This window comes from Panthera pardus, unplaced genomic scaffold (assembly GCF_024362965.1).
Source record: "Panthera pardus isolate Hobbes unplaced genomic scaffold, ASM2436296v1 HiC_scaffold_13, whole genome shotgun sequence".
Classification (NCBI taxonomy): Eukaryota; Metazoa; Chordata; class Mammalia; order Carnivora; family Felidae; genus Panthera; species Panthera pardus.
The window spans coordinates 142,903,696-142,931,637 of NW_026526688.1; the positions used below are offsets into that span (position 1 = coordinate 142,903,696).

Sequence of the window (27,942 nt, forward strand, 5' to 3'; positions counted from 1 at the left end):
TCTCTTTTCTAGCCCATTTTTGTTTAATTTCATGGGAAATTATCTTTGCTGGAGAACTCCATGTGTGTCTAAAGGCGTCAGCTCCTTGAGGACACTTTAAGGAAAGCGGACACGCCCCCAGCTGAGCCACGCTCACTTTGTACTTAAACATTTTTTATCCCAGTCTGACCGCACACCAACATCAAGGTTGATGAGATCATGCCTGTAGGCCTCTGAGAGTCATAAAAGATGTCAGTTAAGTCCAAAGTATTAATACACAATATCTTCCCGGTATAGTAATTGTAGGACAGACATAAACCAGAAATCAGAAGGCATGACATTTTTTCACTGCTGGTCTTAATCATGTGAGTCACACTTTTCAATTTAAATTCTGAATCTCTTGTGCTCCCTTTGACCTTAGGGTCTCACACGCCACAGGAACATATCAGTCCTGTTCATTTTTCTCTCTTCCCATTCTCTGGTTCTTTGGGGAAACCTAGGTATTTACTCACAAGAATGTTAGTGGCCAGAAGGTAGCAAGGCACGGCCTTAAGCTCAGTCACACCTTCAAAGTCCCAACACCCCAGATAGGGAACCCCAAGTGAACATTTAGTGCTAAGAATAACAGGTAGAGGAATTACATTTGGGTTCACATTTTACCGTAGGGATGAAAAGAATTCAGAAGAAACAGCATTGTAGAACACAAATGACAGCATTATTGATGAGTCGTTTCAAGTTCTAGGAAAATTACACAGCTAACGTAAAAAATGAATGAGGTGTAAAGGTAACAGCAAATATCAGTTACATTTACATACTTACATATGTACTTAGTTTATCAGCAGGGTGCTTACTATGTATCAGGAAGGATACTAAGTACTTTACATATTTTGTTTTAACTTCCAACAACCCTACTTGGAAAGTACTATTATTATAATACCTACATTAGAGCTAAAGCGTCTCAGGCACAGAGAGTAAAAATTTGCTCAAGGCGGGGCACCTGGGTGGCTCAGCTGGTTGAGCCTCTGACCTCCGCTCAGATCATGATCTCCGGGTTTGTGAGCTTGAGCCCCGCATCGGGCTCTGTGCTGACAGCTCAGAGCCTGGGGCCTGCTTCGGATTCTGTGCCTCCCTCTCTTTCTGCCCCTCCCCTGCTTATGCTCTGTCGCTCTCTGTCTCAAAAATAAATTAAAATTAAAAAAAAAAATTTTTTTTTACTTGTCCAAGATCACAGAAGTAGCAAGTGGTGGTAACAGGATTTGAACCCAGGCAACCTGACTTGAGAATATATGCACTTACACACTACTGTATATGTTAGACTCGTTATGACTTAGAAACGCGATGTGTACAATGTTTAGGAATTTGGGACGTTTTTCCAGCCAGCAGATTTCTCCTTAGGGAGAATATGCCATACCACCCCCAGCCAGATATCAGCAGAGAAGATCAGTTCAATGGCGCCAGCCAGCAGTAACGAGAGAGGCTGTCAAGCAATTAGCCTGACGATAATTTGGTATAATAAAACCGGCTTCAAATCATAATTTAAACAGACAGTGTGGAGAACATTTTCCCTTTCTCTTTCCCTATCCTCCATCTTGTGCCATAGTACAAAGAGGCAGTTTGGATCACAGTGAGGCTAGTGAACCCACATGCCTTGAAACGAAATGTGACAGGAGACACACAGGAGCAGGCAGTCAGCACCTTATGTAGGGGTTTTCACTCACTTGGCAAACATTTCATGAGGGCTCACCAGAGTGGGCACTGGAGAGGTCAGAAAGAGCAAGACGCCATAATTCCCTGCCTTGGTTTAGTATTAGAAAGTGTCAACCATCCCTCTCCTGGAAAAGACTCAGTCTGGACAAGGGGCTGGAGATGGAAAAAGATAGCTAGCCAACCTGGGTTTGGGTACCAGGCTGGCAAACTCAAATGCCTACTGGGCCAGGCAGAGTAAATGGGCAAAATGGCGGGTGTAAGATCATAGGAAGCTGTGGGGCCCCACCTCACCCGAAATGGGTACACAGAGTTCCAAGCCACTACTTCCAGATCAGATGTTTTGCCAGAAGACAGAAAGCCAGATTCTTACGTAAAACATTCAGATTTTGAACACAGATGAAACAAATGTTTGCAGGCCAAATATTTCCACAACATGTAGTTTTCAAATTCTGCCAAAGAACTTAATTAAATTCACTGAGTAGCATTTTTAAAATAAATTTGCTTTCATAGTAGATTTGGAATATGTAGACCTTCTGACCCTTATGGACCCCTCATTCAAATCATTTTTAAAATTTGTATTAAGATGTGTAGCATAGACATAGCATAGGTTGTGTAACATGCACTAATCTTATGTAAATGGTAAAAATGATAGTGAATATTTCCAGCTTCTGCATAAGGTTCCTTCTAGAATTTTCCAGCCCTCCACTTTTGACTTCCATCATTAATTTGTTTTGCCTGTTATTGCCTTGTTCAAATCTTAATCACAAGAAATTGATAACAGATTTAGTTGCTTCAGGTCTGAACAAAATAAAATTGGATTTAAACAAATGAAGGTACAACCAAAAAGAATCATGGTAAACCCAAATCAAGGAGTCCACTAACTTAGCCAAGGGCTTCTTAAAGTTCCACACATCTAGGGGCGCCTGGATGGCTCAGTCAGCTAAGCATCCGACTTCGGCTCAGGTCATGATCTCACGGTCTGTGAGTTCGAGCCCTGCATCAGGCTCTGTGCTGACAGCTCGGAGCCTGGATCCTGCTTCAGATTCTGTGTCTCCCTCTCTCTCTGCCCCTCCCCTGTTCATGCTGTCTCTCTCTGTCTCAAAAATAAATAAACATTAAAAAAAATTAGAAAAAAAATTTAGAAAAAAAAAAAGTTTCACACATCTATTCTTTCCAATACCTAGCATTTTCTATGTGAATACCATATGCCAAGTATGTACTTGTCACTCTGTACAGAGTATCTCATTTAAGAATTACAAAAATCCTCTGAGATACAATTGAGAAAAAATCTATACCTACTGTACAGCTAAAGAAAACCAGACTTGCAGTAGGTTCTGAGCTAGATCCATGGCCAGTACAAAGGCAGGGCTGTTACAAAGCCCAGGTATTTATCCACCGGACTACACAGCCTCCCTTAAAATTAGTAAATGGTGTGTTTTCTTAACTCTTCCCTGAGAGTGTGATACACTCCAATTCTTAACCAGGAGCATAATGAACCTTATTCAGTTTCGAATCTGACTAGGAATTCATGCTTCACATTATAAAGATTGGTAATGGTTGTAGAGGTATTGAAAGCCAATGTTTATCATGTAGGTCCCACATGCTTTACTGACCGAGTGAGCCAGGAACCCCACAGATACTTTTATTTTTAAAACAACTGAATGAACACAGTAAGTAAATATGTATGTGTATATATAATGTGTGTGTATTACACATTGTGTGTGTGTGTGTGTGTGAGCTACGTTTTATTAGCATATGTCCTACCTAGCTTTATTTACCTAATTTCCTGGGACTCATGAGAACAGTGTCTTGTACAAATGTAGTCCTGAGACAGGAGGCAGATTTGGATGTTTAAAGATTTTTCTCTTGGGAAATTTGTGCAGCATGGAAATGGGATTAGAACTTCCTATAAGAGGGGCTTCCTGGTGATGACTGGACTGCAAAGGAATTGCAGAGAACTTGTTTTGAAGCTGTGTTCTGCGTAGCAGACTCATTGTTTTCACTTAGGAGCGGTTCTCATTAGTTTTTTAACAATATTGAGAAAACGTGAACTGTTTATAGCAAAGAATATTATTTTACTGGGTGTGCAACTCACGTATATATTTTTGGGAGGTGGGCGGGCATCGAAAGCCCCGTCATCTGCCAATACCAACTGTTCATGGCTGCCTGTAGAGAAGGCAGGCTTATTCACCTGAAACCAAGTGATTGGAAGAGTAGAACAGTAAGAGGACTTACGAGGCCTTCTATTCAAACCAGTGGACAGAGCTACCAGGCCCTTCCCAGTGGCTCATCCTTTCGGCAAATGGGAAGAAGTTGAAGGCTTGCCAATACTTTTTAGCTACACGGATATAGGCCACTAGGGATTCATTTACGCCCAACGCATTTTAGCCTCAGATATGCAAAAATTTCAAGTATATGTTACTTTTTATCTCAATAGCCACACTGAGAGCAACAATCCTGTTTGACTCGCTTCTTCCTACATTTTAGGTAGCTCAGAAACTCAAGTAAGATCTGGTAAAACACCCAGATTTCCCCAGAGTATCTGTTCCAAAATTTACATCTGAACTCTCAGATCCAGGATTATGTTCCATGGGCAACCTGCTGAGTTAGCCTCGCGACCTTTCCTCAAATCAATACCTGTTAAGCCATTTTTAACCCACGACTTTAATTTTTGCTTTAGTCATGGTATTATTTTTTTTAATTTTATTTTTAAGTAAAATATTTTAATTGTGGTGAAATTCACATAACATAAAATTTACCATCTTAACTGTCTTTAAGGGTGCGGTTCAGTGGTACAAAGCACAGCCCACCATCCTGTTGAGGATTCCTTTCATCTTATAGAACTGAAGCTCTGTAACCATAAAACAATAACTCCCCAGGCCCCTCTCCCCCACCCTCCAGGCCCTGGCAACCAGCATTCTACTTTCCATATCTATGAATGTGGACTACTGTTCCCGTAAGTGGAGCAGACAGTATTTGTCTTTTTGTGCCTGCTCGTTTCATTTAGCAATAATGTCCTCAAGGGTCGTCCACGCTGCAGCATGGAATTTCATCGTCTTTAAGACTGCAAACTCCTTGTTTTTAACTGTAAAATGTTTCCAGTTTCTCTAGCAAGTTAATAAATCAACTAGATGGAGGAGGAGTACTTGTGTGTTTAATAAGACTTTAGGCTTGGATACCAGAAACGAAGGGGGTGATCAAATTTGTTGAAATGCTGAAAGCTGTGGTTCTTCACGGTGCATCAGAATCACCTGGGAAGCTTGGTAAACCACTGGCTTCTAAGCCCAAACCCTAGAATATCGGGTATAGTATAGTAGTATCTAGAGTGGGGCCAAAGACCTCGAATTTCACAAGAGTTCCTGGTCAGTGAACCATGCTTTTGAGAACTGCTGTAACCTATTGGGGGGCGGGGGGGAGATAAACCTGAAGGATTCCAACACCAAATATTTGCCACAGTGCAAGAAGGCTACGCCTCCCACCTAAGATAGGAGGCACAGAGCAGAGTAAGAATAGTGAGAAAGTCCAGTCCTTGCAATCCCAGGGTATTGTGGGAATGAAGGGTAGAACGTGGCAAGTCAGAACAAAGCTGTGGGGACCACATCTGCTTTCGCCTCTCTGGCCTCAGGGAGAAGATGGCAAGCACAGGAGGTGAGTGAGGGGGATATTTAGGAAGCTGGGGACTCTTGGCTCCATCACTCCCTTTGAGGCTCTAGGGAAAGGTCACCGTGAGGAGTGCCTGGCCCACCTCAATCTAGGCAGACGTGAGATGCCAGCCAGTAGACTTGGAATGAGCGGCTATGAAGGTGTGAGATGATCCTGGCGCAGACCCCTGGGCTGGGCGTTGCTGAGATGGGGGAACTTGGCAGACGCTGTGCCTGAAGCGAATGAGAACACAGCAGACTGAGTCTGCCAGTGGGAGTTGCTAGCAATCCCCAGGGGCAGGGCTCACGCCAGCTCTGAACACAGTGACCGGGAAGACCATGGACACAGCCAAGACACCAGGGGACAGCGTGCTCAAAGACCTGCACTCGTTACTGCCCCAAGCCCTCAGACACCATTTTGGCAAAGCAGCCAGGCAGTTGAAACAAAAGATGACATCTGAGAAAGAGGGCAATGTATGTTAAGAGACTGAGCATTACCTCAAGGGACTATTCCAGCCATTAGACCAGCCTAGCTTCTAATTTGGCTGTGATGAAACTTTATATTGTTTTGTTTCCTTGCTAACCAGCAGGTATGAGTTTGTGAGGAAGACCAGATTAAGTTCTGACAGAGTAAAGAATCACACTTTTAAAAAAATTTTTTAAATATTTATTCACTTTTGAGAGAGAGAGAGAGAGAATCAGCAGGGAAGGGGCAGAGAGAGAGGGGGAGACACAGAATCTGAAAGCAGGCTCCGGGCTCTGAGCTGTCAGCACAGAGCCTGAGGCGGGGCTTGAACCCACCAGCCGTAAGATCATGACCTGAGCTGAAGTAGGAGACTTAACCAACTGAGCCACCCAGGTGCCCCAAGAACCGTGTTTGTGTTTTTTTTTTTTATTCCTGTATGTCTAAGTTATCATTTGACTAGGGTTGTTAGGTAAAATCAGGGACATACTTTTACTAAAAAATTGTTATCTGAAATTCAAATATAACTGGGCATCCTGCATTTTGATTCGCTAAGTGTGTCAGCCCTGCATGTGACCTACTACGATGTGCATGCATGTGGTTTTGAGAACATCTCCTTCCCCCACTGCTTACTTCAGTCCACAAATCTCAATCGTTACACGGTCTCATTATTGCACCACTTGAGGGCAACTGCCAAAGAGTTAAATCCCAATTTGTGAATCCTGGGTTTCAAGCTTGTGTTATTATTTCAGAAACAGTGGAGTAGCAGAGAACTAGCTGAGCATAAAACTCCCCCTGTAGACAATCTACAAAGGGGCAAATTCAACCTGAGACATACCAATGGCTTTCTTTTCACTGTGAAAAGAAACATTCATTTAGATGAATGTCCATCCAAACACGGACATTCACATTTGAATTGTTATAATACACCTGTAAATGATTTCCAAAATTGTGAAATGAGCAAGCATTTCAGCTATTCCGTGAGGATATATGATGTATCCTCTAACCCTCAGCTCCAGGGCACAGTTTCTGGCCACTCCTCAGAGCTGTGTCAGCCACACAGGCTGACATGGCCAAGGTCAGCCTTTTGAGGTTGAGGTCACCTTGGGCCCATGACTTGAAGGCTTCTAATGAGAAGACCCACCTATCTATCCATGGCTCCAGCCAATGTGTCACGGAGATAACATCATATTGATTACCTGCAAAATCACTTTTAAAAATATGAATAATAGTTTTATTACTGCTATTTGGTATTAGGGTAAGATTATATTGTTCTCAAAAGACTTCAGCTGTTCTTAGCCATGTATTTAGGGCTTGGCTCACCTCCAGGAAGGTTCTGAGAAAGGGAGAAAGGGAAAGGTAAGTTCGAATGAGGAACCAGGAAAGAGGTGTGGAGGAACGATTCCTAGGTGAGGAAAAATTTGAGCCAGACGGGGTGGACGTGCAGAGAGCAGTGGGTCCTGAAACAAGGAGATTCATTAGGGTGCTGGCAAGAACAGGGCATAAAGACAGATTTCATCTTCTCTAGAAGCTGGATCAGACCTCAGTTGAGTCACTCTGCAATGGATGGAGTTTGCTAGGGCTACGTGTCAGTACTCATAAAGCTAGCACTTAAACCCAGCATTATTTTTCCACCATCTACTATGTGGGAAAGAAGTGATACATGCTCCATGCTCTCTTACAAAATGATGAATGTGCCAACATTTCCATATTAAACAAGTGTCATAACCATTTAAAAATTACAGAACAAGTTGTGATTGGAATCAAGCGGTGGGGTGTGTTGTTTTGGGGGAAAATTAAAATGTTGGGCTGTACTGATTTTTTTTTTTAGTTTATTTATTTAGTTTGCGAGAGAGAGAGAGGCAGAGAGAGAGGGAGAGAGAATCCCAAGCGGGCTCCACACTGTCAGCACAGACTCCAACACAGGGCTCCATCTCATGAACCGTGAGATCATGACCTGAGCCTAATGAAATCAAGTGTCAGACATTTAAGCAACTGAGCCACCCAGACGCCCCTGTATTGATTTCTTAATAACCATAAACCACCCCCCATCACTTCTCCCTTCTTGCTGTGCTGTTTCTCCCATTTCCGTCTTGCCTGGCATGTGAACTTGATCCCATCAAATGAGTTAGACAAGATGGGAAGGTTAATTTATTTAAGGGAATGCGAATCAACACTGCAGGGCAAACAAAAGGCACCAGTGTGCAACTGTCCTTAAAGCAAAACAAATAAAAGCACCAGCAGAATCAAACTGTGGTCACCCAGAGGCCAAAGAATCCACGTTGTTTCAGGGGTTTGAGCAATTACCGAAAACCAGCTCCTCTGAACACCTACTGGCTTAAACGCTGGGGCTCTTGTGTCAGATGGACTGGAGTTCAAATCTACACTTAACCGATGTGCCCCCTTGGCCAGGCTGCACGATGGAAAGTCTGGTTCCTGGCCTATTAAAGTAGCGTAATAATAACACCCATTTCATGGGTTGTTGTAAGAATTAAATGGGAGGATGAAATGCTTGGAACAGTCAGAGCCAACAAGTGAGAGCTTTCTAGAATTTTTTATCTAAAGGCAGCAGGCAAACTCGTAAAGCAGAATTGATTCCTATATCTGATCTGAATTAATCCACATCTTCAGAACCTACTATGAATCTTACAAATGTGACTGCCCAGTTGGTCCAGTTCAACCACCTCATGTAAATTCAGCGTCAAGTGCCCCCACTCTTTTATCCTCTTTCCTGAATTTTGGGATGTTAATCCCAAGAAAATTTAATTCTAATACCACCCACGTCGTCTGCATTTAGGGAACAAGACAGGGGTGTCCATGAATTATTACACAAAAAGAAAAGACCTCTCACTATTGGAGGGCTGTTCCAAAAGGGTTAAGGGTAAGTCAGCCTTTTCAGAACATTTTACAGAAAGGTCTCAAACTTAAATTTGCAACAATATGATGCCTTGTAAACTGACATGTTTGTAAAGAGGAAAAAGGCAAGACAGATTAAATAAAACAAAACAAAATACTGTGGGTCTTAAATTCCTGAACATGAGTTTATTTTTCTGTTCATTAGTATCTCGTAAAATGACCTGGAGTTTTTGACCTCTGCCCCTGACTTTGAGACAGTGATGGAAAGGGGATGACGAATCAAGAAGCAAAGGTTGAAAGGGCCCTTAATCCAAACACTGCTGGTCTCAGTAGGGATGCTGTTCAATGTTCGTGGGGCTGCAGCCCTGGGACGCACTTACCATGAATTCCCACAGACGAATGTCGGTCCTCACGCCTCACTAAGTCAGTACTGTTTTTATGAAGGTGTCAGATGTGAAACTATGTAAACAGAGTGACACGGAGGCCATTCCTGCCTAGTGACCTGTACCAGAAAGGTCTATTTTTAGAAACTGCCGCAAGCTGCTCTGCCCTTGGAAAGAAGGCAAGCCCCACATTCTTGCTATTTTGGAACATTTCTGTGCATTTGGGTTGTGTTCTGAAATGTTTGTCAAAGAGTAAAGAGAAGAACCATCCTCGATCTCTCAAGCTGAAAATCTGAATTTTGGATTTTACTTATATATCATGGCCAAGAAGGGGCATGAAGCTAGTCTTTTATTCCAAGGAATAACCAGGGGATCCCATCCTTTTGGGTCTTCTGTGGGCTAAAGGGACAAGGGAAGATCATAGGAATGGCCGGCGCAGCAGAGGAAAGCTACCGGCAAAGTTACTTGCAAGTTTGTTAAAAAGCAGGCCTCCCCCGAACCCCTAATCCTGAGAGTCTGATTTAAGGAAGAGTATAGACATTTGCATGTTAAACAGGCAAACAGGTGATTTTGAGGCCCTTAAAGTTCACACTTTGAGGGGTGCCTGGGTAGCTCCATCGGTTAGGCATCCAACTTCAGCTCAGATCACGATCTCGGGGTTTGTGAGTTGGAGGCCCACATCGGGCTCTCTGCTTTCAGCCCAGGGCCAGCTTCGGATGCTCTAGCCCCGGCTCTCTCTGCCCCTCCCCCACTCATGCTGTCTCCCCAAAACAAATAAACATTAAAGTTCACACATTGAGGAAAACCTGCTACAGGAAGAAGATAGGAAAGCATGAAAGATGCTGAAGAGTGAGAAGCGAAAATCATCGAATAAAACATGAACACACCAAGCGATCAGTTCTTTTCTATCAGAAAGGAAAAGCCATACAACTGAGGCAGAGCAGAGCCCTGGCATCGGAGTCATTACGGATGTATGCCCTGACATAGCTGACTTGGTGGTAGAAAACTTGGCTTCTCCTCCTCGGCCTGTGTTTCTAGCCTGGTGACCTAAGGCTGAGTCCTTCCATTTCTGGGGCCGTCAACTTACAGAAAGTAGGCAGTAGTTTCTCCAGAATGATTCTTCTTGGGGGTCAGAAGAGGGCCTCTGCTCGTCCACTCCTATACCAAAGTTCTTCTACGTCTACAGTCACAAGCAGGTCACCTCTTCCCCTTGATTTATTTTCCTGACACATTGATTTCTGTCCAGTTTTGTTTGACTTTCACTGGCAGGAAACACAAGCCCCCATCCATCCTGTGTCCTGCTCTCTCACCTACATCTTCTGGACTCTGGGGCAGAAAAATTGGGCTAAAAGCAGGGAGGAAATCACTTCTCTTTGAAAAAGATGGGGGGGAGGGTGCCTGGGCGGTTCAGTCGGTTAAGCATCCAACTCTTGGTCTCAACTCAGGTCATGATCTCATGGTTTGTGAGATCGAACCCTGAATCAGACTGTGCTGACAGTGTGGAGCCTCCTTGGAGTTCTCTCTCTTCCTCTCTCTCTCTCTCTCTCCCTCTCTCTCTCCCCCTCTCTCAGAATAAATAAACTTTTTTAAAAAAGAAAGAAAAGGATGGGAATGCCTCCCTCTAACATGTAGTAAGTAAGCAGCAGGTGCAGCATCTATTGGGTGACTATTCAGTGATTGGATAGGATTGCACCAAACCCAGGGCCACCTACTGTTTTCCTTGGCATATGCTGTCTTTATTATTATAGCCTTAATACAAAGTAGGGACAATTGTCTTCACTTCCCAGAGGAAAAACAAGGGAAGTAAGAGGGGAAAGTCAGTTGGCCCAGAACACAGAGTTAGGAGTGGGTTGCACACCGAGGTCGGTCAGATTCAAAGCCAGAACTCTAACCACTGCACAGCACTGCCGCTGGAGTAGGGGGCTTGGGGAAGGAATCTAAATCTCCACGTGACAAGGTGGCTGCAAGGCCCGCATTCCAGTGAGGCCGGCAGAGCTGGGGGACAGAGAAAAGCCACCAGAAGCATTCTGAAAGCTGAGTTCCCGGGACCTAACTCACAGGCAAGAGCCCCAGAAGGCTACCTTACTAACAGGAGGCACAGGGGAGTGAATTAGGTCCATCTCGTTTCACGGAGGGGAGACATATCCTTTCAAATACAATCCTTCTTGGGTGGAGGATACAGGTGAAAAGTGTGGTCAGTTCAGTGACCGCAGTGGTCAGTTCTTAACCATGAGGGAACAGAGAGAGCAGTGAGGGTGAGCCCAACCTATCCAGTGAACTTTTAATGTAAGAAAAAGGACTACCCTGTCTAACGACATAATTCATAGCAGCCAACATTTATTTATATGGCAACTTACTCTACCAGCAAGGGAGATATTGCCATTACGTCCCTTCTGCAGGCAGCGAAACTAAGGTAGAGGTTAAGGTCCTCAACCAGCAAATGGTAAGTCTGGGATTCAAAGTCACACAAACTGGCTGAGAGCCTGTACTTATAACCACCATGCCACCCAGCTGCTGTTGGGTAGAGTTTTGTTTTCATTTCAGAGATATCCAGTGAACACATATCATGTGCCAGGAACCATTCCAGGCACTGAAGACACCACACTGAACAAAATCGCTACTAGTATGGAGTTTATATTCTAAAGAAAGGAAGCAGAATGAGTAACTTTGCGAGCGTATGTCTCATAGGTAAAAAAATAAAAAAATATGGGGTGTTAGGGATACAGCAGGAAAGGGGCTGCAATTTTTTTAATTATTTTAAATTATTAAAAAAATTTTTTTTTTATTTTAGAGAGGGTGCAGAGGGGGAGAGAAAGAGAATCCCAAGGCTCCACATTCAGCACAGAGCCCGATGTGGGGCTTGATCCCGTGACCCTGGGATCATGACCTGAGCTGAAATCAAGAGGTAGACACTCAACCAAGTGAGGCACCCAGGTGCCTGGGGCTGCAATTTTTAATTGGCTGTACAGGGAAGGCTGACATTTGAGCAAATACCTAAAGGAAGTGAGGGGGCAAGTCAAAGGGGTATAATAAAAACTTTTTTAACTTATTTTTTTAAATAAATAATTTTTAAAATTATTTTTAAAAAAACCTAAGTGTTGTACCTGGTGGTTCCGTCGAAGAGCAGGCAACTCTTGATCTTGGGGTCATGAGTTCGAGCCCCACGTTGGATTTAGAGATTACTTAACTAAATAAAAACTTTAAAAAAATAATAAAAAACTTAACTAACATGCAGCCACTAGTGAAAAAACAATGATTCTCTTTTACCACTTGCTCCTTTAAGTTATACAGGTGAAGGACAAAAGCTTACGAAAATGTCTCATTCCCGTGACTACACCATGAAATACTGTTTTAGATGTCCAGGGCTCATGGGCCCTGCTTATTCACAAGTGACAGATAAAAATGGCTGATTCCTAACAGACCCCCTTAAAGAAACATTCCAAAGAATCCTTTTAAAAATACTCCTTAGAGGTGCCTAGGTGGCTCAAATAGTTGACTGTCGGACTTCAGCTCAGGTCATGACCTCACAGTTCACAGGTTCAAGCCCCGCATCAGGCTCTCTGCTGTCAGCATAGAGCCTGCTTTGGATCCTCTGTCCCCCTCTCTCTCTGCCCCTCCCCTGCTTGTGCTATCTCTCTCAAAATAAATAAACTTAAAAAAAATTTTTTTTAATTTTAAAAATGTTCCTTAGATCCACAGTCCTCATGGAAACAATGTAGCAACCTTCCTACATAGACAATAAACACACTAACCAAGCAACCTTCCCCCAAAGGATGGATAATTTTACACCTCCTACCCACTAAGCAAACAACATAAGACAGGAAGTCGGACAGCAGAAAAAAGGGGAGTGGAAATTTTGCATTTTTCAAATGCACTGACAAACTGTTACAGTTGACCCTTAAACATCCCTGGGTTTAGGGGCATTCGCCACTGCACAGTCAAAAATCTGTGCATAACTTTTGACTCCCCAAAAGCTTACCTACTCCTAGCCCACTGTTGACTGGAAGCCTAACTGAGAACAGTCTGTTGACATATTTTGCCCGTTACAGGGATTATAAACTGTATTGCTAAAATAAAGTCAGCTAGAGAAAAGGAAAGGGAATCATAAGGAAGAGAAAATACATGTACAGTGCTGTACTACACTTATTTAAAAAACAAAAAACAAAAAACCCTTGCATAAGTGGACCGGAGCAGTTCAAACCCGTGTTGTTCAAGGGTTGACTCTGCTACAACAGCAGTCCTGCAGCTAGTAAGCAGAGAGTGAACCTCTAAACCGTGAGGCAGTTGAACAAACGTTTTAGTAACAGAGGCAAAGGTGCAAAGAGGCTGACCTTAGAGCGGTTATTTTACTAAGGACTAAAAAGTCTCTTCAAGACTGCCACATGCGAGGACTCCGGAGGCAACAGAACCATGAGGAGGTGGTAACAAATACCTATTTGAGGTCACCACCTGAAATAGCAATGGTCAAAGGGGCACCTGGGTGGCTCCGTCCGTGGAGCGTCTGACTTTGGCTCAGGTCATGATCTCCGGGTTCGTGGGTTCAAGCCCTGCCTTAGGCTTGCTGCTGTCAGCCTGTCAGTGCAGAGCCCACTTTGGATCCCGAGGGGTCATCTCAACTCAGCCAGACCCAGGGGTTTCTCTGCCTTTTGAAGGCTAAGAGTCTGCATAGGGCTCTTAGTGCTTCAAAACCTGTATTTTAAGCCTCTTCCCGGGACTTTAGTAGGGCACCTGTGATCTTAGAGCCATGATAATTAAATAAGACATAAAAATATATCATCTGGAAGGAAAGTGGACAGTAAAACAGTGGAATTACCCAGAACAGGACAAAACTGCCAGGACCTTCCAAGCTTGGATTTCCCTTTGAGGACACATGTAGTGTATTTAACAATGGGTGGCATTTGACAATTCTTTCTGGAAACCATTTCTCTACCCATCACTCCCAAGAAGTGTGGGATTTGTGCTAAGGCTATACAAAGTGTGGTTTAAAAAAAAAAAAAAACAAAAAAACAGGGACTGACAAAATAAGTGAATATCCCATGAAGACAGATAGATGCTCAGATGCTCGTTCAACTCTACTACCTCTTGACATTGTCTTCATGGAGCATGTCCCATTAGATCGAGTAAGTTCAATGGCACTGAGCAAGCCATCTTTCTTTCGTGGTTTGTCTCCTGGGGGCACCATCCAGAAACGACATGTAGACTGAATATGGCAACTGTGGCATAATGGGTATGGTTTTACCCGTTCAGAACAGCCGGATGGCCCCCACACCTGCTGGCAAAAATGAGCTCCCGACTCAATGGCATGTGGTAACAGCTCAGGCCACAGACGTTCACGGGCGGGGGCTGGGGCGGATGGCAGAACAAGTGCTGCCCAGGGACAACCCCTCCCCTGCCCCCACGCCCACTTATCAGTAGCAACATCCCTTAATGAGCTTTTAAAGAAAATTCCACCTCCATATAGCAGCAATGAGAAACAGGTCTCACAGAAATGCAAGAACAGGAGCCACTGGTGGGGTGGCCCTTCCCCGGCAGACCTCTCTAGACCTTAGACAGTCCTGAAATCTCTGAAGCAGGGGTCTTTGTGTTTGCTCTTCAGTTCCCTGTGTGAACAAGGCTCTGGTCCACTCTTGCCTCCCCTGGTCTGCTTCCTGATTCTCCTCCTGCTACTATCCTAATGTCCCCTTCCACTCTGTGGGTCTTTCTTCTACCTCTCAGTTCCTGCCTCCTTGTTGTTTCCCTTTATCACTTTGACTTACAGCTTAAACTGGTGGTTCTCAAACTTTGCACAACGGAATCACCCAGGCAGCTTTAAAAATGCTCGATGCGGGGCGCCTGGGTGGCTCAGTCGGTTAAGCCTCCGACTTCAGCTCAGGTCACGATCTCACGGTCCGTGAGTTCGAGCCCCGCGTCGGGCTCTGGGCTGACGGCTCAGAGCCTGGAGCCTGCTTCCGATTCTGTGTCTCCCTCTCTCTCTGCCCCTCCCCCATTCATGCTCTGTCTCTCTCTGTCTCAAAAATAAATAAACGTTAAAAAAAAAAAATGCTCGATGCTAGGTTACACCCTATACCAATTCAATTAGAACTCTAGGGGTGGGACCCGGGCATTGGTTTGTTTTTTATTAACTTCCTATATAAATCCCAACATGTAGCCAAGTTTGACAAGGAGCAGCTTTAAGCCATTTTGGATCAGGGGTGCAGATTTACAAACATTTGGTTCATATTCTAAATGGGAATCACCCAGACCTATCTGTTCTAGCTGATAAACCCACATTTGGAACCGGGGGAAAGGATGCCACCATAACTTCTGAGTGATCTCAGAACTCAGACTTCATATCCTTCATAAAGGCTCAGATGGATATTTGAGTGCCATTCTTTAATAGTTGGGTATGGAGTGATGACTCCCGCTTGGAATGCATTTGTTCAAAGTCAAGCCATGTTATCCCAGGAATGAAACCGGGTCTTTCATCATCAAACCTCCTTCGTTGGGAAGTGGTACGGCATTCCTTTGCATGCGGCTAACGTTCAGCGCATAGCCAGTGAGCATATGTAATCCACTGAATAAAAATAGTGGTTATCATTATGGGCTACAGGAAAAAAAAAATGTCCCTTTTCTCATTACAGTAAGGGAGTCTTATTGTGCACTCTTAGGAAACCTAATAATGTGTTACATGAATTTTCCATGGGAAGGAACAACTGGTTAGGAAATCAAATACTATACTTCTAGACAGTGACATTCAAACCTAGGACTCCAGGGGAGCCAAAAACTGCTCTGAGTATGGTCCCAGCAGGATTGAAATACCTCCTCAAAGCATACTGAGCAAATTCCCATGATGCCAGGCCTCTTGGAAAAGTTTCTGGGGGTCGAAGGCCACTGCAGCTGCCTCCTTCCCCTCCTCTCCACCACTTGCTCAAGTGGAAAAAATGTTTCAAGGGTAAGTTACCACAGTTCTCAGTTATACTGGTTTCCCCTCTGGGGAAGTCTAACCCTGGGTCCCGAGATGGGATGCGGACTATACTGCAGCTTGGGGGTTTGTATTCACATCCAGCTATGTGCCAGCCCTTTGCTCAAATTAAGAACTGAAAAGGGTGAAAGAGCCAGAAGGACAAGTGAAGTAATGGTGAGGGTCATTGGGCGTGGGATGGGCGTGGGGCGGCGACAATAGGGGCATCACAAGTGCTGGGGGGGAGGTGGGGGTGGGAGGTATCATATGGAAGACATGGAAAGCTTCCAAGACAGACGGCACAAGAGTACAAGAGTGATACCGCCTGCCATCCTGGCCGCCACTATAGCTGCATGGTCTCCTGAGAGGGCGTGGGTGTAACACACCCCCTTCTTACACTTCCACAGAGGACTCAGCCGCAGAGCACAGCATGGAGCCCTTTTTCACGTCTTGAGAGGCAAATCTTGGGACTTGCACACACATCTTTCTCATCTGGCTTCTGTGTCCAGGTAAGGTGGAGGAAGGCACCTGTGTTGTGCACAGAGGCAAGCACCTGGAGCTCCAAGAACAGTTTTGCAACGGTCTCTAAAAAGATCATTGTTCCTTTTCTAATTGTCCTCAACTCCTCCTGCCTGCCCACTTGCGAGTTATCTTTTGACATCCTAATTTTCCCAAAGGCCACATGCTGTGCCGCCTAGAGAACATTACATTTTCAAATTGTTCAGCCTGTGCCACGTGTGCTTATATAACCTAAGCATTTAATTCGGTGGAACAAAGATGCACGGGCAGATGAAAGTCACTTCCTAGAAAGCCCAGTCTGCAGCCTGAGGGTCCTTTCCTGTAGTTCAGCCTCCCGCCAGTGAGCCACAACTGCCGACTTGTTTTAGAATCAGAACTCTTTTTACATAAGTTCTTCAGGAAAGATGGTCTTTAAAAAAAAAAAAAATCCCATTCTGAACTTGCGCCTCGTTGACACTGTCCTTTAAAATTAAATTTCCTTCTAGCAAAACAGTTATAATCAGAATCTTTAAAATTCATAGATTCTCATTTGCACGAATAAATCAAATCAGTGCATTAAATAGAAAAATCGGGGCGCCTGGATGGCTCAGTTGGTTGAGTGTCTGACTTCAACTCAGGTCATGATCTCCGGTTTGTGAATTCGAGCCCCATGTCAGGGTCACTGCTGTCAGCATGGAGCCCACTTCAGATCCTCTGTCTCCCTCTCTTTCTCTGCCTCCTCCCCCGCGTTTGCCCTCTCCCCCGCCACCTCAAAAATAATTAAACATTAAAAAAAATAGATCAAAACAGAATGCAGTCAGGTAAATTTTCATGAGCTGGAACTGTATAATATATACTGTACAAAATCATGGAATAATGATTGGACATTTTATTATAGTGAAGCATTTTCAAATATACTGTCTTATTTTACCCTTCTAGCAACTGAGTAGGGAAGACATTATTATTGTTCTCCATTTTAAGAAGCAACTTAATCTCAGAGAGATTGATTTGTGCCCATGATACCATGGGAGATTGGAATCCAAGTGATAGGGACTCCCCTTTGGCATGCACCTGAGAGTATGCTGGCATACTCTGGTTGAGAGATTGTCAATTTATAAGGACAAAACAGAGGCTTTTTACGTTCTAGAAAAGTTCAACCCATCCTTCAAACTTTGTTGCTTTGAAAATAGGGACTTCTGTACTTTTTAAAGCTCTTAATAAATTCTTTCCTTAAACTACCTTTAAAGCGTTAAAAAGAGACATCAGATGGTTAATCAGAGTAAGTTGCTTTAAGAATATAGACGCTTTTTAAGGGAACAGACTCAGGCAGGTAGTAGGGAGGGGAGGGGAGATAGCAAAATAGTGTGAAGGAAGAAGGGAATGGAGAGTGATCATATCCCAAGAAATTATTTTCTTTTGTAAATAATAACCATGAGTTGAAAAAGGAACTTGTTTGCAAAATCCTTTTCTTTTTTTTTTAATTAATAGTTAATAGAGCTCATTTTTTTTGTATCCTTTAAGACTCTTGGAGCATCCGGATGGCTCAGTTGGTTGAGTGCCCAACACTTGATTTTGGCTCAGGTCACAGTCCCAGATCCTAGGGTCATGGGATTGAGCCCCACATTGGGCTCCACACTGAGCATGGAGCCTGCTTAAGATTCTCTCTCTCTCTCTTCTTTCACTTTCCCTCTGCCCCTCTCCCCCCTCTTGCGTGCATTCTCTCTCTGAAATAAATAATAATAATGATAATAATAAAACAAAAAGGCCTTAAAATGCATTCTGTTCATTACCAGATACTTCTTTTGAGATCACTGACTTGCAAATCCTAAATGAGCTATATCTCACAACTCAATCTAGACACGAAAAAGAATTCTGTGTCACAGAAATCTGACACAGAGGTAGCAAGTGTGTGAGCCACCCATCCCATTCCATTCCAATAATGTCATCTCACCCGTTTATAAAAAGAACTATTCTGCTAACCCTCAGATATGTGGGATGGGTTTGGGGGACGGGGGGAGTGTGGGCCTGAGGGCTGTGGTGAACTTAATTCCATCCCCATTTTTGTTAGAGGGAGGAAGCAACTCTATTTTTTTTAAATGTTTATTTGTGTGAGAGAGAGAGAGACAGAGTGTGAGCAGGGGAGGGGCAGAGAGAGAGGGAGACACAGAATCTGAAGCAGGCTCCAGGCTCCAAGCTGTCAGCAGAGAGCTTGATGCGGGGCTCGAACTCACAAACGGTGAAATCATGACCTGAGCCAAAGTCAGAGGCTCAATCGACTAAGCCACCCAGGTGCCCCGAGGGAGGAAGCAACTCTAAAGCAACAAATGGTTTTACTTCCAGAGGCTGATGAAGAACCTGGGTGCACAAAGTAGTGATGTGAGGCCCCATGACCTGTGTTCTCAGAGACCAAGCTTCTCACTTAGGCTGCTAGCATTTGGCCTCGGGCAAGTCACTACACATCTTTGGATGCAGTTGTGTCATTTCTTCCTCTAGGCAGAGCCATGGACCAAAAGTAACAAAACCTAGATTCTCACTTTGGCCCCACTACACCAGGCAGTTCACAAATTCTATTTTTTCTTTTTAATTTTTTTTAACGTTTATTTATTTTTGAGACAGAGAGAGACAGAGCATGAACAGGGGAGGGGCAGAGAGAGAGGGAGACACAGAATCTGAAACAGGCTCCAGGCTCTGAGCTGTCAGCACAGAGCCCGACGCGGGGCTCGAACTCACGGACCGCGAGATCATGACCCGAGCCGAAGTCAGCCGCTCAACCGACTGAGCCACCCAGGCGCCCCAAACATATTCTAGGCAGATGCTTATGTTTTTCTGCTAATTCAACCCCCCTTTCTCCTTTGTCCCTCTTTTTCAGTAAAATGTGATCGACTCCTGCTTCTCACATATACACATATAGTCGGTCAAAACAACAACAACAAAAACAACAACAAAACATTCCCTTCCAACACCATCAATTCATAGAATCATGAATGGGGAGAGAAAATGCTTATTCAAATTTCCAGAAATTCTGGGCAGGTTTGGGAGTAAGATTTCATTCTGAAAAAGGGCTCACTTTTCCCCACCCTTCCCTTACTGTTTTGAATCAGGAATACTGCCTCCTATGCGCAGAAGGAAATGGTCCTCTTATTAAGTGGGACCTCCAATCACATGCTATGTTCTAGAGATTAGAGTAGACTTCTCACAAGAGGTAATTTACTTAACAAATATGCATTATATTTCCAGGAGAGCTCATGCTTTAATCACCATGCTATGTACTGCATATACATATCTCTCATTTAAACCTCACAACCTTCAGATACATTAAATGACTTGCCCAGGGTCACAGAGCTAGTACCTAATGCCATCAGACTTCATATCCAGGCAGCCTCAAACCTTCATCATCATCTCATGCATCCTCTCAGAAAGAATGAGTCTGACTTTCATGTGGCTACCCTCAGGAATGTTAAACCTGAAGATCTTTTCCTTTGTTTCCACTTTAACAGTTAACTTGGCTCTAAGACTTGTATTTTACGTATATCTGTCAAATAAAGTCTCTATTGATTTGAAAGAGGGTTTGGAGTATTGACTCTTATTTGTGTACATGTCTGCTTTCCTAATTTAAATGCTCTGCATTCCACAAAGGTTTTCCTTCTTCAGTTTTCCTTCAGCTAAGATGTTTGTTTTCCTTTTGGAAGGTCTTTTCTTGGGCCCCCTTCTTACTTTATCATTTTTTTCCCATTTATCCATCACTAGCTGTAGACCTTCCCTCTTTATATACCCAGCACCCAATACATTCTCTGCCCCTGTAGCAAGCACACTGCCCCTTCACTCCCTGTTCCTGGAGGACTGACTCTGCCTTCTTCATGGGTCAGCAGATCTTGTAAGGTCTTTGACTCACAACTCACTCGAGACTGCATTTCTCTTGTCACTGTAGCCTTTAAAGAAGGTGTTTCTACGTTTGATTGTTTCTGCTCACTGGGTAAGACACCCTCAAAACGTATATAAACACCACTTCTCTGCTCAACATTCTTGGCATTTTTATGATGGATGTGAGCTGTTGCCCTCAAGTACCCAAACCTAACTTGAATGGAAAAAGAGGCAGGTACAGTTAGAGCTGCTGATATGTAAATTTTCACTACACAAATGATTTCTCTATAAAACAGAGCCTCCAGTTATGTTTCCAGGAAGCCACCTCAAACTTTTTTAAATGTACAGAGATCACTCAGGAAAAGAAGGAAATTTAATAAATGATATACGCAAGTCACTCTATCATGAATGAATAGAAGGAAATGAAATCTCAGGACATGACAGGTGACTAGGTAGAAAGGCAAGACTTCTCAAGAAAATGACAGCTCTACTCAAGTCAGATTGATCCAGAGCAAAGGGGTTTGCATTTACCCAGTTCTCTGAAAGGTCACGGAGGAATGTCCATCCATGTCTACCAAAGCATGTTTATAATCTCCATCTCTAAGTATGTGTGAGAAGTAAAGACAGCCTCCTTTTCCTTAAACTCTGAGAGTTCAACTATAAAAATCGACACATAATAGATGAGATAAGACATATTCAAAAGACATCTGAGAGACGAAATGTTTCCCACACCAGAAGCAGGGAATGCAAGGACTCTCCAGTAACCTTATCGATCACATTAGCATATCTAAAGAAAGAATGTGTCAATCAGAAAGGGGATTTGGTGTGGAGGCACAGGGAAGAAATGAGACTGGAGAGCAGGGCTTAGGCAGCATGACTCCCTGCCGTCCAGAGGGGAAAGGGTCCCCACTCACCAGCGCGAGCATCTGGGCCACCTGGCAGATGAGTCCCTAGTGGAAGCTGGGCCATCTGGCCATCAGAGCAGATGTCAGCACTTGCTGGGGTCCCAGAGCCTGTACCTTCACCCTGACAGAGATCACCGTGCAACCATCTCACCTCACCATGGTCAGACTTCTTAGTTTTCCTGTCAAATAAAGTACTGGCTCTTGGACCACTTGGGATACTTGTTTCACTTAGAGTCATCTTTTGCAAAATGAGTTAATACATTAACATTGTGGTATGCATCCTTCGATTTCTCGTGAGTTTGGATAACATAAATTAACATTCCTAAATTTCACGAACTCCTGGGCACTGTCATGACCAGTTCTGTACCTGTAAGGCTGGTGACCAACCCCTTAATGATAGTAAATTCACCAAGGGAATAAAGGAGGTTGGGGGGGGGGAGGGGGAAGGGAGGAGTGGTAAGGAGGGCTTCTTGATAACCAGGCAATCAGCATATTTGGCAATATGGCAATTCTCTTCCATTTTGCCACATGCCCCTCTAACCCAATCCAGAATAATAATGATCAAATGTTGCATACCTACTATGTACTCATTACTCTATTCATTAAGTCCACATAATGTGCTTTTGTGGCAAGAATTTCTATTTCTATTTTATAAATGAAAAAATTGAGGCTTAGAGAGGCCCAAGGTCATGCAGCTTGCAAATGACAAGGCCAGATTTCAGCCCTGAGACTGGTTCCTGTTCTGCTAGAATACATAATTCAAATCTCATGGCATCATCCACTGGAAGGCAGAACAGGAGGCCAGCATGACTACTTTTCATAGCAAAAAACAGAGCAGCCTTCTCCAGAAGTTAATCTATCCCTAGAGTCCCATCAAAACAAATCAAGCCTATGGATTCCGCTATTGGTCCTAAACAGATAGAATGCCAGGGTTCTAAAGTTGGGCTTTGGGTTTCAATGCCAAAGCGAGTTCAAAACCTTCAACACTCTTCTGAACACATGGAACAGGCCTCATGGTTCTGAGTCTTCCTATGTATCCGTTTGAGAAATCAGCCATCATGTTTGGGATGACTGCTTTTGCTTTACTCAAATCATGACCTGTAAGGAATTAGCCTATGCCTACACTTAGCCAATAATAATGTAAAGAGCAGCAGCATCTGTTGCAACCATGTTATTACCATGAGTATGGAGAGTATTTAATTTCACCTTTCCAATCACCCTATAAAGTAGATTTTTTAATCTCCACTTAAAGATGTGGAAACTGAATCTTCAATGAGGTTAACTAAGTTGCCCAAGGTCACACAGCTAGATGACAGCCCTGGGAATTTGAACCTGGGCCTGATCTAACTCTGTGCTTTGAGCCACTCTACATCCCTGGCCACCAGAGAAGCAATGGCTACTTAGATGGTCCTGAAGAAAAACCAAACACAGCCCAGACTGAAGACTAACATAGTGAGACCACACCCAGGGCTGTGTTTTTGTGGTTGGGAGTTGCTGCTCTATTCCCCTATGCAAGGGCTCACTCAGTAAAGTTTGGAAAATGAATGAATGTAGGAGTGAATGGTCCCATAAGAGGGTCTCTTATGAGTGATGAAAAGATTAGGTAACTTTTCACATCCTGAAAACAGTGTAGCATGATGAATGACTCCTAGAGTTCCAGCCAACTTGAACATTCTCAAATATCATAACATATAGTTGCCATATGAGGCAGCCAAAACCTGATTAGTGAAGAAATATCCAAATAAGCAAAACGTGCAGGCATAGGGCTTAATAGGACAAGGTAATGACTCGCAAGTGGTGCGGTGAAGCAGAACCAGGGGCATTTGGAGTCTCTTCTGGTTCTTCCACTTATCAGCTCTGCTGCCTTCAGTAATTTAGGTAACCTCTTGCCTGTAAGTGGGGCTAGTGATGGCTATCTCACCAGATTCTTATGAGGTTAAATGAGCTAACGTACGTAAAACACCGTAGTAGCCCTTGGTTTGTAACAGTGCTAAAAAAATTCTTTAACCCCTATCCCTTTTTATAAATACTTCCCTCCACCAAGATGCTGGCTTCCCAGGAGTGGGAAACATCTCATTTTAAGGCATTATAACCAATCACAACCCATACCTTTTCCAAGAAAAGAGCCACCACAATTGCAAACAGGAAAACAAGACAACACAAACAAAAGAAGGAATTTGCTTGTTTTGATGACTGCCGTGGTATAGGTGAGGCTAGTGGAATGGCACCTAAAGCTCCAAGCTTACTGCTTCCTCTAGTTCCACAATGAGACAAGGCTTCATAGCGCTCTGACCACCTCGGGGATTAGAGTCACCTTTCATTACACCTAGAAATTTAGGAAGTACTGTGAGGCAGAACTCTACCAAGCCAATACCTGCTGGGAAAGCCAGTGTTTGAAAAGAAAGTGGTATCTGAAATGTCTTTACTCAACTTCCTCCTCACATGCCACAAGATGGGCATGGAAAAAACCAGGGCGGGTGCAGGGGCGGTAAACGGGGTGGAGGCAGGGAGGCATAAGGATCCACACAGGGAGGTTTAAAAAACAAGGTAGTGAACCCAGCTCTTCCAGGGAGGTGGGTCAGGGTGGGGGCACCGGCTCAGCCTACCTGCGTACCAGCAGCCTGAGGGTCTTGTAGGATCCTTTCACCAGGGAAACGGCCTCCCTCCTGGAGCTGCTCAACACAACCTCGTTGATGTGCACCACCTCATCCCCAGCCCGCAGCTTGGAGCTCACCGAGTCAGCTTTGCCCCCTTCTTCGATCTGCTCAGAGAGAAGAGAGAACCATATGTAAGCTGCCCCAGGCCCTGCTGGACTTCTGCAGAGCAGACAGACCGGTTATGACCACGCCCCACTGGTAGCCAACCCGAGGGTATGGGGGGGAGAAGGTAGGGATTGCCTCCTGTTTTCCACACACTCTAGCACCCAGCACCCTGCCTGCCCAGAGAGGGTGCTCGGAAACATTAGCCAAAGGGGTGAAACTAGTTTCCATCCAAAAGCAGCCATCCCATTCCGCTCTTGATCCCCACCCCTTTCCAGCTTCAACTCCCGAAGTCCACTCAAAACAACTGTTTTGTTCCTTTACAAGTTGAGTTCTTCTTATCTCGTTTTTTAATCTAAAATTATAATTCAGTGGATAAGTAAGCTGTGGTACACCCAGACAATGGAGTGTTACTTAGCACTAAAAAGAAATGAGCTATCAAGCCATGGAAAAACATGGAGGAAACTTAAATGCATATTACTAAGCAAAAGAAGCCAAACTGAAAGGCTACATACTGCATAATTCCAACTACATGACCTTCCAGAAGGGAAAAACTATGGGAACAGTAGAAAGATCAGTGGTTGCCTGGATTAGGGGGAAGGGAGGGATGAGTAAGTTTAAGGCAATGAAACTACTCTGTGTGAGAGTAGACAGGTTGATAACATGACATTATACCATAGATGTGTAACACCAAGATTGAACCCTAGTGCAAGCTCTAGACTTTGGGGGATAACGATGAGTCATTATAGTTTCACCGACTAACGAATGTACCACCCTGGCAGGGGATGTTGATAATGGGGGATGCTATCCAAGGGAGGGGGAACAGGAGGTATATGAGAACTTTACTCCACTCAATTTTGCTGTGAACCAAAAACTGCTGTAATAAATGAAATCTATAAAAATGTTATAATTCATTCAACAAAGGGATTCAACACTGGCTTTATGCAAGAAATTGTTCTAGGTGCTAAGGGTGTAACAGTGGACAAAACAGAAACCCTTGCTCTTCTGGTGGTTAGGGTAGAAGTGGGGAGGCAAACCCTAAACATAAAAAACAAGTAACTGATGTAGTACATTAGAAGTTGATGATGTCTTTTGGAAACTAACAGAGCAAAATAATTGCTCGGTCCAGTCATCAGATGCCAATGGATGCTTGTGGAATGTCCATAATGATGAAAGAGATTTAAAAAAGGAAAAAATAAAAGAAAACAAAAAACACATAAACAAAACCTGACCCATATTTTATCTCTTTTCAATAATTACTCACTAGAATTGCCCACATTTTCATAAACCTTCAATCGGTCTTAATATATATAAAATGGACCAAATTCCTATACTGAATTTGTAAGTATGGCCCTTGCTGGCCTTTGTTTTTAATTATTAACATATGCTAAAACCGATGCTTTAACTAACTTAAAATGATATTCATGAGTTTACTCTTAAATCACATGTTCATTAATTTATTAGAAAGGATGAAAATAAGAAAGCACATAAGAGGAAAAGGGACAGTGAGTCATCCCCCTGCTCCCTCCATGTTACTCTCTAAAGGTAACCACTGTTTACAGTTTAGTTTATAAATTTCATTTCTTTTTCTTTTTTCTACAAAAATAATATCACACTACCCATACCTCCTCCATCATCTTTTGGCACTTAACAGAGAGGCATTAAAGTGAGGTGGTTAAGAGTTTGAAGAGTCAAACAGAGACCTTGAGTAAGGGGAAGTCACTTACTCTAAGCTTCAGATTGATCATCTGCGAAATGAGAGACAATAATAATACCCACCCCAGAAAGCTGCAGTGAGGACTAATGAGATAAGCCACATGAATGGGTTAACACAGACCCTGGCCTATGGTAAGATTTAAAAGTGGTAGCTATTGTTTTCATAATTCATATAGCATGAAGATATTTCCATTCATAAAATATTCTACTGTAACATCATGGCGTGAATGTAACCCAGTGTATGTCGCCATCCCCTCTTGATCATTTCCTCCTGCCTTTCTCCCTTTCTCATCCTACTAAACTTCCCTGTCAACCTTCTGTAAATGTGCTTTTTTCCAAGCACATTGGGCATGCTCTAAACACAAGGTTACACCAGCGGTTCGGTGTAGCAGTTCAGTTTTGCTTCTTGGAAATCCGACTTAGATCGCTCTCCACACCTGTAGCACCCTTGAGCCACCTATGAAAACTGCATTATGCCATTGTTATTAAGAGCTGGTGCGCTGGAACCAGAGAGCGTGGTTCTATCCCTGGCTGTGCGACTTTGAGCAGCTTATTTAACTTTATTGTACCCCAGTTTCCTCCTTCGTACGAAAATCATGCTCTTCGCAGAGACTGTCATGAGGAGTAAGTGAGTTCCTCATTTACTGATAAAGCAAGTAAAGTGCTTGAGCCCGGCACACAGCATGTATTCACTGAAGGTTACCTCTAATTTCTACCCATCCTTTGAGGTCATGTTCAAATCCTGTCTCCTCAAAGCTTTTCCAGATCTCTCATCCATACCACCCAATTCCCTTACCCTTGCAATCTGTCCTTTAAGAAGTAACTCCGTTTTCCTCCATTTTTAGAGAATCAGATGAGTAAAGTAATACACAAACTGTGAAGTGGCATCTAAATAGTTTATTATGTTTACACCACTTTTGCATGCTGCTTGTGGTTTTCACGCCCTGTCTTCCTGATTGCAGAGCGCTGTCTACCTGTGCCTGTTCCCTGCCCACAGCCCCAGCTCACCCCCCACTGGAGCTGTGAACTCTTTGAAGGTGGGAACCGTGGTTCCATCTTCACTTGTGCCTCCTTTACCTCCCCAGAGCCTGGCACGTAGGACCCCTCCAGAAATATCGATTCATCCAACAAGTACCTACTGAGAATCTACTGAGTGCCAGGTATGGAGCTAAAGGCTGTGGGTACAATGATGAGCACCACAGACACAGTCCTGCTCAAGTTATGGTTTGTGGAGCCAAATCCTCCCTGTATGATTTGCCAGCATTTTCAATAAAATGAGAATGAAACAAGGCCGAGGAAATGATTGATTTCTTACAAGAAAGGATGTCAAGGAAGCCCATTTGTATATTTTACATTATATCCATCTTGTGACTGATTTATGTGAAAGCAAACAGGAGGGATAAGGTCATAAAGAGTTTCCCTGTCATTCACTGCTCTCACCAACTATATTTATGACCCTCCGTATTTACAGAGAACTTCTCATAATCTCTTCACTTGGCGCAGAACTTTGAGGTTTAAAATGCTCACTTTTTAAAAGTCAATCAATATAATTATTTATAAGATTGAGAAAAAAGTGGAGATTGGGATGACTTTTTGAAATGATATTTATTTATCAAACCTAAGTTGGGCACTTTGATTCTCTTATACTTTGTCAAATTTCTCCATACTCTTTCTTTGTGATTCATGCTATCTTGGGGCTTTAATTATTACCAGGGATGACTTCAATATCATAATGACATAATACTAATTATTTTTTTTTAATTTTTTTTTTTTTAATTTTTTTTTTTTTCAACGTTTTTTATTTATTTTTGGGACAGAGAGAGACAGAGCATGAACGGGGGAGGGTCAGAGAGAGAGGGAGACACAGAATCGGAAACAGGCTCCAGGCTCCGAGCCATCAGCCCAGAGCCTGACGCGGGGCTCGAACTCACGGACCGCGAGATCGTGACCTGGCTGAAGTCGGACGCTTAACCGACTGCGCCACCCAGGCACCCCAATACTAATTATTATTAATGTAATGACAATGATATTAATCTTTTACATAAGTCCCTATCCTGTGTTTTCAGTTTCTCTTTTCCTCTTCCCCCTTTTCCCCCCAACTACCCCTCCCTCATTACAAAACTTCTCTTCAACCCAGACAGAATCTCTGTCCTCTAAATGGTTTCTACCTGTCTTAAAACAACTCACAATCCCAACCTTTGCTGGGGGGATTTCTGATTATGACCTTTTTCTAG

At 43.5% G+C, this 27,942-nt stretch overlaps 1 protein-coding gene across 1 annotated transcript in view; it reads right to left on the reverse strand.

The window, feature by feature from the left end:
* The window catches only part of SHROOM3 (shroom family member 3), a 320,344-nt gene that overhangs the window by 184,871 nt on the left and 107,531 nt on the right, over positions 1–27,942 (reverse strand). Inside the window, 1 exon segment of the mRNA XM_019466895.2 lies at positions 23,840–23,994. Coding sequence (XP_019322440.2) covers positions 23,840–23,994 — 155 coding nt within the window.